We start from the raw sequence: 15,359 nt of genomic DNA, 5'->3' as shown, positions 1-15,359 counted from the left end.
AATGAGTGAATGAATGACATTTACAATTCAATGGGGCTTACTCCCAGGTTAAGGGAGTATAAGGTTGAAGTGTAATTGTTTGATAACCAAAGAACCATTTCTTATTTACCAACAAGTTGTCGCAAAACTTCCCCCGGGAAACCTCCAGAATATATGGAGTGGTTGCTAATCTGGGCTAATTTTAAAGCGTCTGCAGGGTAGCAAATATATATATGGTGCAAAAATAATGTTCCTGCTTTTTGTTTACCTGCTGTGTAGGTAGAAATCCTTTTTAAAACAAATACCTCAAGTGTTTTGATCAGGCTTTTTGTTAGTGTTCTTGAGTCTGATCTTTAAGTTTTAATTGGTTTAGATGAATATAGATTTGCACATAATTATTCAAGGGATTCAGAGACAAGGTCACATTCGGGGAGAGCTGTGCAGATATGCTTCTGCCAATGGCAGACAACTGCCAATAACAATATTGTGTTCCAGATTTTTGGAAGCAAAAATACCACATATTTGTGGTGTGCTCTACTTTTAGAACTCTATAATATCAACTCCTCAATTGGAACAAATCAATACAACTTCACTGACTGACACCAGCAAAAGATCTGGGTTTTTCCCCCTTCCTCTTCTATTTTTGACAGTGTTTGTTGTGCAACCATATTCCCAAGAGGTTACACATAATCCTTAGCTGTTTTCCCTCTTTGAAGGAAGGAATTGAGGGCCTTGCACTCTAATACTTGTGTTTTCCAATTCACTGATTTTTGTACTTTGTTTCTCCTGACCTTTCGTCTTCAAGTGAAATGTTTTTTTTCTAATCTCTCCTATGAGAGTATGTAACATTTCCAACTTAATGACATTCTCTTTTCTGCAGTCTTGGTGAAATGCCTGAATTCTCTTTAATGACATGGTGCTCAATTCATACCTGTTGGTCAGCAAAAGCTGGCATTCCCTGAGGTTACCCTTAGAGGGACATTGGGCTGCTGGCTTGGTCTGTTCCATCCAGTTATCGCTCTTATTTATTTCACTTATGAATTGCTTCCTATGAAGCATCTCAAAGTAATTTCACAATAGAAGAAAGCATCTGTAAAACAATCGCAAATATAAAAACTGTTAAAACGATTGCATGTATAAAAACAGTTTGAAATCCAATCCCAATGCTTGACTGAGATACAGTAAAAGCTTCCATTTCAAAGACTTGCTGAAAGGGGAAGATCTTCTGCAGGCACCGAAAAGGCAGTAGAGATGCTCCCTGTCTGATCTGTGATGATCCAATCCACACTAAAGGCCTGATTCAGACATTATGCAGAACAGACCCCCTGAGAAGATGGTGTCTGCAAAATGTTCTCTTGCAGCTCACAGTGATTGGCTGGGTATATAAAAGATTTGATCTATTAAGTATCCTGGTCCCAAGCTTTATAGGACTTCACCAGTACCAGCCCCTTGAACTTAGCCCAGTAGCTCGTTGACAGCCAGTGTAATTCTTTCAGCAGCAGCATAATATGTACCCAGTGAGCAGCCATGCTCCCAGATTTTGCATTAGTTGCAGCTTTTGGGTCAACCTCATAGAGCACGCTGCAGTAATGCAATCTGGAGGTTACCAGCACATGGACAACAGTGGCTGGACTGTAGAGGTTTTTGAAACACTTAGCCAAATCTAAATGCTTTGCCATATGCATCATAGTAATAATGTGGTTTGCACTGAGATCTCTCCACACACACCCCTTTCATATGGGAATTAACAGCAGGAAGGTTCGAATTGTGGGTTTTTCTTGTGTCCCTTTGACTTTATTACTGTGTTTTCTGTGTCTGTATCCAATACTTTGGGTCAAAGACCTTGAATTTGGTAGAATTTAGGGTCACACAAAACAACTATTGGAATTTGCTGTTGTTGCAGAATTAGAGCTTGCAACAAAAATAACCCTCTTGGCTCTCTTACAATGGCTATATGAACACATGTAGGGTTGCAGTGCTTTCAGTGTGCATTGATATCAGTGAGGAAGCATCTTTTTGCTTGTAGTTCGCATGTTCACTGAAGATCTGGGAACCTTTGCTTATGTCCTTTACATCCTGAATACTGAAGATATGCACTCCTTATGGTGAATACTGTCATAATGGTTCTCTGTTTTCCTTGCCCCCATTTGTTTCTAGTTGACCTTATTCATTGTTTGCTTTTAAATGTCCATAGAACACTTAAGGAGGAACCAAAAAGGACCAGACAGACATTTCTAAATTACTATATTGAGTTAGACATTAGGAAAGAGAGCAGTACTTTGGGTCAACCAAATTAAAGTGTACTAGGATTATGCAATCATGCCAAACACACTCTTATTGCAGCACCTTATAAAGCATCCCATCATGGATGAAGAATGGCACTTGACAGATACAACTATTTAACTTTATAAATTCCAAGTAAATGAGGGCACATTGTGCCATTCAGAAGACTGGAGAAGGTTTGAGAAGGATGCTAAAGGCTAATTGGACCATCTGCTGTTTTAGTGGCTTTTTCTTTCTGTTCTTCCATGCTTAGTAGGAAGTTGCACAATGGTAGATAAATTGCAATATTCGTCCCACCATGCAACTTAATCACACAGATTGACTAAGATCTAGTTCTCGAAGAGCAGAGAGGAACCAAATCTGCACGCTTAAAACTAGTATCAGGAGGTTTTTAATGGTTGATGTATTATTATGTTTTTATATTTCTCTGGAAGCTGCCCAGAGTGGCTGGGGAAACCCAGCCAGATGGGCAGGGTATAAATAATAATAATAATAATAATAATAATAATAGTAGTAGTAATATGTCAGGAAGAACAATAGGCTAGAACGGTGCAAGGCAGTGGTGGTTGTTTGCAGGGTGTAAGTAGTAATCAGTCATCTGAGCCCTTGCCTGCAGTGGTGCATTTCAGACACAGGTTTATCTCTTCCCATCTTTTCCTTTTGAGATTGTCTGTGGAATGTTCTGCTTCTCCTAAAAAGGGAAGCATATGAGGGAGTGCAAACCTGATGTTTATAATTCCATCATATCCCAAGGGACATAAGGGTCACATAAGAGATCTCCATGCTACTCTAGAAGTAAGTTTGTCACTAAGTGCATAGACGTGACAGTGTTGGTTATTGACCAAAAAAAAAAAACTTTATCCTCTATTCTTCTATTTTTTCGGGAGCTGGGGGAGAGACATTCTTATTACACCAAGTCGGCACAAGGTAATTCAGAAACTTCAAAGCAAATCAGACTAGCACTTTCAGTACACAAAAGAGAGAGAGAGAATTAATAGCCTTTGAAGGAGCAAATGCATGAGAGAGCTTTAGACCACAACTGAACTAAAATGGAATGAATATATATATATATATATATATATATATATATATATATATATAATCCCAGCTCATTATACAGCTGCACACACCTATTATAAAAGAGTATGGGTTGTAAATGGGGAGAGCTCCTTTTATAAACAGAGCTCGAAGCTCTTACCAGTGTTATTTCCTTCTCTTTTGTTTCCATCAGACGGAACCCTCTTCACTTCCACCTCATTGCAGATGCCATTGCAAAACAGATCCTGGCAACTCTCTTCCAGACCTGGATGGTGCCTGCAGTGCGCATAGACTTCTATGATGCAGATGAGCTGAAGGTAAAGTAAAACAAAATGCCATCATAATCCAAAGGCTGTTTTGTTGTCTGTTCACCCTGTTCATAATTGTATATAATTGAAGAATCAGCAACTAGAGCAGGCACACAGGCAAACTCGGCCCTCCAGATGTTTTGGGACTACAACTCCCACCATCCCTAGCTAACAGGACCAGTGGTCAGGGATGATGGGAGCTGTAGTCCCAAAACATTTGGAGGGCAGCATTTGCCTATGCCTGCACTAGAGGCCAATTATGGTCTTAAGAGGTGCCACATGACTCACCCAACCCAGTTACAAGGTCTGAGTGACAAAAGCCACATCCAAGTAGTCATACTCCGGACAGGGAAATGATTTGAAGCAGCCAGGGGGGGGAAAATTCCCAGTTTGTATGAAAATGTTTAGAAACTTGGCATCTGAAGACAGAGGCATCTGAAGGTTGTGGCAGTAATTTGTATGCCATATCAAATCAGTTCCATGCTAAACTTGATTAAAATCCCGTGAAAAGGTAGAAACAAAATTTAGCAAATTGCTCTGCTAATTAAGGAAATTTCAAACCACTCCATGTGTTAGGAGGAAGTGAAAACAGATTATAATTAGAAGAAATGGCAAAGGGGAAGGATCATATGTCAGAAAATACTCTCACTTAAAAAAAATGAAAGAGATGACTTCAGGATGTTTCACATATTAAGCAGCAGACAAATATTGACCTAGATGTACCTTCCTGCCAAGGACTGCATTTTGAGAAAAACTGAGGCTTCATTATTAAAACACAGAATCCATACACAAGAGATTATTTAATTAATTAAAACTGCAAACTTTTCCTTCAGAGTTTCTTCCTTTCTCTTCATTTTCACAACTTCAAGAGAGACTTTATTCCATTGTTTGAGGTGGCTTTACTAGTATCTTGCTCATGATAGCTGCTGCCACTCATCCTAGCCAATGTGGTACCTTCCAGATATTTTGCCCACAACCCTCATCCACCCCAGCCTGCCTACCTACCCAGTGATCAGGGATGAGGAGACTTGTAGTCTGAAAAATCTGGAGAGTACCATGCTTTTAAGAAGCTTAAGCTCTTTCCAGGTTGATTTTCTATCCAGATGGCAGTCAATTTGCTCACAAACTTCATATAGTCAAATGGTTGGACAAATTGCTTCCATGCAGGACACTGTAGAGCAGATAAACAGAGCAGATGCTTATGATTTACTGTTCAGCAGAAAACCAAATTTGGGAAAGTGAATTAGCTTTTTTATCAAGTGCTCTTGAACCTTTCAAGAATCCTTTGTATGCTCTGGGACATCTTCTCTGTATATGGATGCTCACCCCTGAGCTACTGCTGATGAAGGATACATCTGTTCCTGTTTTATTTCTGGAAGTTCAATGAGAAAGCTACCCTCAGAATCTGACAATGTGACTTTGTTTCAAGGGCCCAAGGAGGGAACGTGACACCAGTAAATTTTGAGTTCTGATTTGTTGCAGTAGCACATCTTCATGTCCTGTCACCTTGAGCAAATAAAGGCAGATCTGCAACACTTCAATACCATTTTTTTCCACCGACTGCAGCATTGTCCTATACATGTCTGTCATGTCTGACCTCTAACAATCCCTTACGCACCTCTTTGTGGCCTGTTAAGCCACTTCTACTCAACCATTTTACTTTAGCTTGAAGGATCCTACCCTGTGTGAGAGACTTGGTGTAGAGTAAGGCCTTATGTGAGTGGGAGACAGGAAGGGGGTGTTTATGTTGCTGTTTCCTTGATGCTATACTGCCCTTAATGAGCTGGTTGCAAATTATGGTTAATGCATTCAGTGATTTTTGTGGCAAATGGTTGGCTAGGCATTAGCTGTGTTGTGTGGGTATGGATGGTGGGAATGTTTCAGATTGAGGATTGTATATTTGCTTGTTATTATAAAAAATATTTGTGCACCGCTAGTCATAAAACTAGTTCGCAATCAACATACATACAGTATGTTGAAGATTGTGAAGGTTGTGTTTGAGAGGTGTTGAGAGTAGAGTGGTTGCAGCTTCTGTCTCAGTTATCTTGTGGAGGCAAAGGTACAGTACATAGCACAGCATGTTGTATACTGAAACAAGAATAAATGTGTGGTTTTTTCCAGAGTTGTTTTAATCAGTTTGGGCAGAAGTTCTCAGTAGTAGTTGTATTTTAATTCTAGTCTTGCACCGTTTTACATGGTTAATGCAATAAGGCCAAGTGTTCAGCTTTCCATGAAACAACATCTCCTGCCAAATTATGTTATTATATGGGTTACAAAAATAATATTGTGCAAAGTCCATCAGCTCCTTTCTTGGGGTGGTTTGTTTTCTCCTTGTATAGAGTCAGTCCGGTTTATGGGTGGTTGAAGTCCCGGCTGAGGACGTCGGGACCTGGGGCAAGACGGCAGGGTGGGAGCAGAAATGGGAGTCCGGAAGCCAGGAGTCAGGAAGGCAAGGGTCTGAGAGCCGGGAGTCAAGAAGCCAAACACAGCAAGTCAGGATGCGTGTTACTGTGGCAAAGAGCCAAAGGGAAATGCTGACCTTATACAGTGGTGCCTTCCAAGACGAAATTAATTCGTTCCGCGAGTTTTTTCGTATTGCGATTCTTTCGTCTTGCGGAGCGCGGATTCCCTGGGTATTAACGGCTTTAAGAAAAAGGAAGCAAGCCCATAGGGAAAATTGTCTTGCGAAGCAACTCCAAAAACAAAAACCCCTTTCGTCTAGCGCATTTTTCGTCTTGCGAGGCATTCGTCTTGCGAGGTTCCCGGCTCTTGCCACCAGGTGCTGTGAGTTACCAATTGGCCTCACCTGTGCGGCTGCGCCTTGCCTCTTCAGAACAAACTTAGGAAAGCCCCAATCCTGTGAAGCCCTACTGGTCACAGGGCCTGGCTCCTGCATGCACTCCTGACGGTCAAAATGTATTGTACATAAGTTCCACATTTATGCCTGATACCTGGTTTCCTTGACAACCATTCATATAAATAGTTATAGCCATAGTAAAAGTATTACTAGTAGGCCTAGGAATCAGATAGAGGTAACTGTAGAATCTTGTTTTCAATAACAAAATATGGAAGCTTTATTGTGAAAGGATTTCCTACTGTCCAGCCAATACCCTGAGAGCTCTAGGACATCCCTAATTATATATCATTTTGAGGAAGCATTCAGGTTAATGTGTCTCTTTCTTACTTTTGACCAAGCATCTATGCTCAGTATGTGAAACAGAAATTTAGGTGTACCACTGCTTATTGTCTTACAGCGTCTTATAGCTTATCCACTAAAAAGCTTTTTTGCTAAACATGGTGGTTTCTACCGAAGCTGTCACTTCCTCCCCTTCTCGACAGAGACTGCTCCTTGGTGTTGAGCTTTCTAGAAATGTCATTAACTCATATATTGGAATTGCTTCTGCACTGAAATAGCTGGAATGAATCATATTGAAAGGTCGCCCTAAAGGGTCACCCTAAAGTTGGGAGCATTAGCCTACAACTCATTTATATTGTACTACTAGCATACTGTAGGTGCTTTATAAATATTAAATGATTGTGAGCAACTGGCCACATTCTTAACAATCTGAAAATGTTCACAAAATGGAGCTGTCTGCTGATATCTAGCAAGCAGAAGAGGTCTCCCTGCAATTCCATAATATTCCAGTATTAATTGAAGGGTGAACTGGATTTTTGCAGTCTTATTCACTTTCTCCAGTGCAATTTTGGAGAAAAATCACAGGTAGCCTGGGAAGAGCTCCACGAGGGTCCACCTCACTCAGTTGGTGGTGCCTTGTGCATACCTTTCTTTGTTCCATTTAGCTTCTGTAAAGACTTCTGTAATCTGCATCAAATGATGTCATCAGCTGTTAATAAAAGAATCTTCGTACTTGCGGCTGGGGAGCTGCAAATATATTGCTGTGAGTTAGACATACACATCATGATGGCTGGGGGTGGAAGTGTGTGGAGATGTGGCCCTCCAGATGTTGTTGGACTCCACGTCCATCAGCCCCAGTCAGCATCACCAATGGTCAGAGATGATGAGAGTTGCTGTTGTTGTTCTTACAACAAATAATTTTTTTAATCACCTTCAAAGCCACCAACTCAAGGTGATTTACACATAAAATAATTAAAAATGCAAAAAAAACCCCAACAACAAATACATTTAAACTAAAATCCTAACAAATTGACAATCATGGTAAAGACCCATTTATGCAGCTGTGAAAGTCTGTTCTCTGCAGCATTATGGGCCTGCTTATGTAGCAGTGGGCTGTAGGTTGAGGCTTGTGACCCGATAAGGTATATAGAAAGTCTCTCAGATTTCACACATGATAACAAAAATTGGTTGTACAATATCCTTAGTACGAAAATTGGTTGTATAATATCCTAGGTTGTGGGAGAATGTGGAAATCAGCTAAGGTTGTCTGGGCAGAGGAATAGAATTCCAGCCCCTAACTTCATCTGGCTAGCAGGTGGAAAGACTAAATGCCATGCTTAAGGACTTGCTTGAGTACACTTTCCCTGAAACTGAAGATCAGGACAGGTTGAAGGTTTCGCTTGCTGAATCTGCAACTCTTATTCCCAAGACAGGCATTGTAGAAAGAAAAATCTGACAGGAACATGATTAGCATGTACAGTTGACTCTGACATTCCTCTGTGTTTGTCAGTAGCACTTCTCTCAGTAATTGTGTTACTGCTTGTTCTTTCAAGCTTAGTTTGAAGTCTTTTTATTATTTCTTATTTATTTTCTGTATAGCCTAGTTTCTGTAAATGCAGTTATACTGGGAGTGAAGGGATGAAGTTACATGATATCAGATTTGAAATAGACTAGTGGTGGCCTAGGGAGCCCTTATTATGCAGTTCTGAATCCTTAAACTCCTTGCTTATTAACTCTTAGGATAGAGCCCCAAGAAAAAAGAATATTTGATGCTCATACGTATTAATGTACACTGAATCATGTCCCCACCATATCCTTTCATCTGTCATTGTTCTTTTTGTGCACTGATTTATCTGTAGCCCTCTAAATGTTTTGGACTTCCAACTTCCATCAACCTCACTCAGCGTGGTCAATGATCAGGGGCAATGGAAGTTGTGGTTCATCAACATTTGAACAGCCACAGTTTAGCTACACCTGTTTTGTTTGCCATGCCATCTTTTGAACCATAGGAAACATCTTAATAAAAGGTCTAGAAAGTAAACACAGACATGTGAAGTAACAATCACACATCCAGCAACGGAGGAATGAAATGCTTACAGGGAGACCATCACTCTCTGAAATTTTCAGCACCTCTAAATTATGGAGTCCTTTGAACTGCAGCTGCCTAGCTCAGCTGTCTGTATGTGAACCTTGTCTGTATGTGAAAATAATAATAATAATAATTTTTTATTTATACCCCGCCCTCCCCAGCCAAGGCCGGGCTCAGAGCAGCTTACAAGCAAATCACAGCAGTAGCAAGTAAAACAGTAGAATAATATAAACACAGCATCAGTAAAAGCAGAATAAAAATGGTACAGATATAAAAAGTATGAAAATATAAAAAGAGAGCTTCAGTTGGCAATAAAGATGGTGCCAGATGAGCCTCAATGGGGAGGAGGCATTCCACAATTGGGGTGCCACCACTGAAAAGATATTTGGCAGAGGTAGTTGGAGAAGGGAAATCTCCTAAAGAGTGACCTCAGGGTTGATATATGTGGGAAGAGGCTTTTGACCTTTCAATTCAAAGGTCAAAAAGAGTACTCTCTACCCATGAGTTTTACTTGTAGGGCAGGAAGCAAGTTGGCTAGGTCCTTCTGCTAAATCCCCCAGATCAAATCCTCCAGCACCTTCCACAAACTGGGACAAAATTGTGATGAATTGTTTGATTCCCATTTGTGTCATTAAAAAGAAATAGAATTGACACAGCTTTGTAGTTCACGGCTGGCTTAGATTGCAGAGATGAATTCGGCATTATGAACATGTTCCCAAGGGGCCATTTGGCCTAGAGAACTTCCATAATAAGTTCAAGGTTAACCTCAGAAAAAAAGTGTCTTGTTTCACAACAGTGATTGACATACCTAAAAGAACAATCAGAAGTGACTCTCAGCCATGCATTGACATATTGCCATGGGTAATAGCCTGAGAGCAAAGGAATTAGTAGCTGTTTGAAGGTGACTCTTCTAATTCAGGGCAGGTATCATTTTCGCAGCTTTCTCTGCTTTGTGCATGAATCTTCCACTGCAGGTGGTATTGTCACGCAATATTGTCTTTCCATTTAATAGGCTGAGCAATCTAAAATTAATAAGCAAAATGTAGTCCTAAAGTGTATTCATACACAGACACAGTCTTCAAATGATTTTTTTCCACAAGCATGATCTGAAAATACAAAAATGCATAAAGATATTGAACCCATGTAATATGTAAGAACAATATATAGAGTGTGTGTGTGATTATAAACTTAAACTTAACACATTGTATAACTAGCAGCCTTGTATCCCACTTTGCTTGGGATTTCTAGGAAACTAAAGAATTGGTTTTGAAACTAGTAGTTAAAACCAGTGCAGTTTTGAAAGTTTAGCCCACCATCCAGTCATATACAAACATCAGTGAAAACCTTCTCCTTGACCTCAGGAACCGTCATGCAAAAATAACTTAAGAGGTGTCCAAATGCATAGTAGACATACAAGCAACTTTCCAAAATATATCAAAGATGCATCATGTGATCATTATAATCAGTACAGGAAGAGAGTTCTTTACTTGGTGATATGTAACTATCTATGAACAGGAGACTGCTGGAGGTGTCCTGCCTGAACCAATATCATTTGTCAGTCTGGTTCTAAAATCAAATTTGGGTCCTTAACATCCTTCCTGAATCCATACCCGAGGTACCACTGTATTGGATTCCTGTCTCATTACATATGCTAATCATCTGCATACGATCCCTTGCTTTTTCTTGTAGGACTAATTGCAGCCATTAACAGTCGTCAACAGGCTTACCATACCCATTGAGTCAATCACCCATCTCCTACTACCCTCCTGGGGAAAAAACCCCACCCCACTCTCCCACTATATATAAGAGCAGCCATTCTTGGTGACACCCAGGATCTAAGTAGCCAAGCACCCTCTTTCCAGTAATAGTCAGCCATGTGCTTTCAGGAAGCCTCCAAGCAGGGCACGAAGCCAACACCTCTCTTGCTCTTTGCCACCCCCATCCAATGGTATTCAGAAGCTGACTTTGCTGAAACGGGAGTGCACGTAATTCCTGGTGTTATTAAACATGTCTCCTTGTGGTAATTTCTTCAAATATATAGACCTTGTATTGCTGTATCGTATGAAATGGAGCTGATTGCGCATACAAATCCTTTCGCAAACAGTATAATTGCATCTTACGCACATTTTACTTGTGCAAATTTAGTTATACCCGCTCAACTCTGACGGTAGCCACAGCATTCCGGGCAACAGTTTCAAAGATGAGTTGCATGTTGCAGCAGAGGGAGAAGGAGGAAGAAGATATCTCGGCTCCCATCCTTCTCTGGAGAAAGAAGAAACCCCAGCTGCGGAAGGGAGGAGAGAGGCTGATAGAGAGAGATGCAAGCAGAAGAAAAAAGCCAGAATGGATGCTTTTTTGCTCCTCCCTTCCATAGCCAATGGAACTAGGTTTCTCCTTTCTTCAACTGCCTCTACTGCTTCCCCACTAATTTTGTAGCCCAGAGAACTGGATTTCTTGTTCCTCTGGCAATGGAGATGCAGAGAGGTCCTCCGTGTGGGGGTGCCCCTTCCCTTCCAGCAGGCAACACTTGGCTATGAGTGAATTTGCATATCTGTGCTGCCTCTGGTTTGGAGCCCTTTGTGAACTTCAATCACACTGTATGTGTATATACAGACCATTTTTCACTTTCTTTTTGCAAAGCTCACATTTCTTTCATGTTAGAAAGTCCTCCTTTTAAACAAAACAACAACAACAACTGCATGCTTCTGTGCTCTGCTTTGGTCCCTAAAGCTGTAATGAAGAGGTCTGCCACTTATATTGTTCTTAGTGGACAACATGTTCATGGTGCAATAAAGTTCTATGCTTGGAGCTAAAATAGAGTGCAAGATAAAAGGCAGGCCTTGTTAAAGAGTACAGAGTGAAATCCCTACAGTCAGGGACTCTTAGCCTTTTCCTGACCCTTTTGTCTAAATAAACTCTGGATACCAGTGGTAGCTTTTAATGAGAGAGAGTGGAGATGTTGAGGGGAAAATGAGGGTAAGGAGGTTGAGGAAGATGCTTGGAACTATACTAGATGGATGGGAATAGATAGATGTGAAGCAAGTATGTCAACTCTGCATCTGCTTAGCAAATGCTGCAATTAAGAATTACTGATTTTCTCAGTTACTTTCTCCAAAGTATAAATACACAAGGTAGTTCCTCAAAACTACCTTGTAGGAAGTGTCAAAACTGAAGTCTGACAATGAACATTGTGTCAGTAAAATTAGGCTTTGGGTGTTATAACATTGACATAATCTGTAATGTACGTAAAAGCAGTAAACATTTGCTGATATAGGTTAGTGCCTGGTCTCAAAATATAACAGTTCTTATCCTGTTGAGATAAGGTCTGTACCGAAAAGGTGACCCTGCTTGTCTTTTCCTTAAAGAATTAACCTTTCCCTTTTCTTTTTTAAATGTAGGGCCAGCATCCTCCCCTAATTTAAAGCCCTTTGGTTTTCAGTTAGCATCCAAAAAGCATTGCAATGCAAATGATTTATTCTGTGTCCTCAGAATAAATGTTTAAACCTTGTTGTTTTCCTCTAGTTCAAATTCCAGGGCAGACTATAGTGGATATATGACTTTGGCATAATGGTGTATTTAATTTCCAGTGGTCTACAAGCACAATGCTTTCGTGATAATAATTCAGCACACTACAGGGCTACAAAGTCAGTTTACATCTTGCAAGGGTAGACAGAGTGATTCAGTTATAAGAAATTATTCTTGCTTTTAGGGATTCAGTTGTGTTTCAGACCATAAAATTGGCATGAATTTCAGATAACTATTTGGGTTCAGGGGTGGGACCAGGGCCCAATCTGCACTATACATTTAAAGCACAATCACACCACTTGAAATAGTCATGGCTTCCCCTAAAGAATCCTGGGAGCTGTAGTTTGTTTGGGGTTCTGAAAGTTTTCAGGTGACTCATAGTCACTTGGTAGAGCTACAGTCCCTAGAATGGTTTCACAATCAATCCATGTTCCCAAGAACTCATGACTGTTTAAAGTAGCATCACACTGCTTCAAAAGTATAATGCAGATGGGACCTATGGCTTTTGCATGTTTGACAGATGGAACCCAAAAGAAGCTTCAGGGATGGGGGAGCCAGTGGTAAGGAGACTTCTGGGGAATGTTCGTTAGCCCCATCCCCTTGCAATTCTACATTTTGTGCCCTGACTTTCAGCCAGCTGTTCTTATTACCCCCTTTGATTTCATCCTGCTGCCACTGAGACCTACGAAGGGGATGACAAGAGGCTTGCAGTGGTTGCTGCCTCCTCTACTGGCATATAGCTATGTGGACCAATCCATAAAATATGAGATTACTCCCAATTTTACTAAAACACTCATTGTTGGGTCTCTTCAAGATGGGCTTTGGAATCTTCTTCTGAAACTCATGTCCTCTCACATTCCATGTGGATCCTCTTGTCAACAAGTCTTTTAACCCACCTTTAGATGTTGCCACTGTAGTGAAACCTGCAAAGCTCAGGCATACAAATCTGGGCTAACCTATATGAGAAGCTGATATTGATGTCACCAGAGGTCGGTGGAACTCAAAGAGTCAGCAGCCGCCACCACACTATGGGGGTAGCTTTTGAATTTGGGCTTCAATATCCAAGCTTTATTTATTTCCCCCCCAAAGTGTGTTTGAGTAATGAAGGCATAGAATGTTGCATTTGGCTGATTGATTGATTGATTGATTGATTGATTGATTGATTTTATTAAATTTCTATACTGTCCTTCACCCGAGGATCACAGGGCATCTTACAACATAAAACACAAAAATACACAACATAATCTTAGCACCTTTGGCTCAGATCGTGTCAATGTGACAGTTTGTGGTTCTGCTTATGTGCAACTCTGGCTATTTTGGAGACCTTTGGAGTGTGCACAGAGCCCTTGTTTCTCCAAACAATTATCTGTATTAATCAAGGATGACTGAGCAGCACTTTTTTCAATTTCAAGGGCAAGCATTAGGAAGAATGCTGAGAAACCTGTTTTTTATAAGAACTACTATCTCTAATAAAGCTTGTCTTTTCCTTTCCTTCCTTCTCTCTTCCTTGTCCTTTCTGTCTATTAGTCTGAAGTTTCCTGGATACCCAACAAACACTATTCTGGGATATATGGGCTGATGAAGCTGGTTCTGACAAAGACTCTGCCTGCCAACCTCGAACGAGTCATTGTACTCGATACAGATATTACCTTTGCTACAGACATTGCTGAGCTCTGGGCTGTCTTTCACAAGTTCAAAGGTATTGTAATGCCTTACGTTTTCATACTTTTTGTTAACCATCCAGGACGTATAGAGAACTCTGTTGTTTGAGATGACTATTCTCTGCCTGCTGTTACTTTCCTTTCATAGTCTGCTGCCTATTCATTTACTGCCAATGGTAAATTAGAGTACCATTTTGGGGGTGGTTCTGCATACAATATTATATTGTAGTACAGGATAAGTGGTAAGGTGTGAATGTGTGGTGGGGGTTGCGTTGCTATTGGTGTACATTAGGGACTAGGTCAGTGGAACTTTACAAAGAGAGAATTAATTGCTGATGCAGGAGGAAGAGGCTATAGCGGAATACAGGGCTACCAACTAAGGCACAGCCAAGAAATCCCATAGCAAAATCAAAATGGCTACATGTACTCAAAATGCAGTGAGTGCATCAGTGTTAGGAGGGCAGCGGTTTCTTAAAAGAAGCTTAATGTTGTTTCCCGTTGTGGCCTTGCAAAACAAATCAGTAGAGTTTTTCAAAGTAACTTTCAGAGTATGTTGACAGCAATAATGTGTATTGAAAACACAGTTCAAAAATAACCAGAGTTATGGAGCAGGTATCACGTGGCAATTTTTTAAAGAGTTCAGTTTTATTTGTGTTGGAAAAGCTAGGCTGAATCTCTTATGTGTATATTCCTACATGTATTTCTGCAGAGTAGATTAGACTGAGAACCTGGCTTAGCTAACATAAGTTACGAATGCAGCTTTGATTGAAACAGATCCAGTCATTTAGCATGTACTGCTTCTGTTAACTTAATGGTGAAGGCATCTGCAGGTAATAATGGTCATGTTCAAGCAAGTTTCCCATCATTTTCCCAATTTAGCTGCTTACCAACTGCATATTTTAACTACAGCAGGAGTCTGCATGGAGTTTCTGGAACTCATATTAACATTGTGAAACATATTTCTCATTGTTTCTGTTTTTGTAGGTACTAGGCTGTTCATCCCATCCTCCTCTCAGCTATTTTAATATTCACACTTTGCTTGCTTTGATTTTTTTCCTCCTTCTTATTACAATGTCTGGCACTCTCATTACATTTGATTCCATAATACAGATATGAATTCTGTCCATCGCTGGATCATCACATGAAAAAAATCTATCTTTTAGTGATTATTTTTTGTTTCTTTAGTCTTTCCTCTGCTTTCCTATTATAACATCTCATAACAAGTTTAAAAGAACCTCTTTGGGACAAAATGCTTCATGAAAAGTACTTAACACAAGGGTAATAATACTGTCCTTAAAAGAGAGCTCCTCCTCTGTAGGAGCCTGACTCCATATTCTGCT

The 15,359-nt window shown here is 40.3% G+C and overlaps 1 protein-coding gene across 1 annotated transcript in view; it reads left to right on the top strand.

The window, feature by feature from the left end:
- The window catches only part of LARGE1 (LARGE xylosyl- and glucuronyltransferase 1), a 305,669-nt gene that overhangs the window by 162,775 nt on the left and 127,535 nt on the right, over positions 1 to 15,359 (top strand). Inside the window, exons 5-6 of the mRNA XM_083700252.1 lie at positions 3,494 to 3,617; positions 13,886 to 14,057. Of these exons, the coding sequence (XP_083556378.1) occupies positions 3,494 to 3,617; positions 13,886 to 14,057 (296 nt within the window). The remainder of the gene's footprint in view (positions 1 to 3,493; positions 3,618 to 13,885; positions 14,058 to 15,359) is intronic.

This window comes from Podarcis gaigeae (genome assembly GCF_964106915.1).
Source record: "Podarcis gaigeae genome assembly, chromosome: 10".
Lineage (NCBI taxonomy): Eukaryota > Metazoa > Chordata > Lepidosauria > Squamata > Lacertidae > Podarcis > Podarcis gaigeae.
Note: the sequence above shows the minus strand (reverse complement) of the source record. Positions and strands in the feature narration are given on the sequence as shown.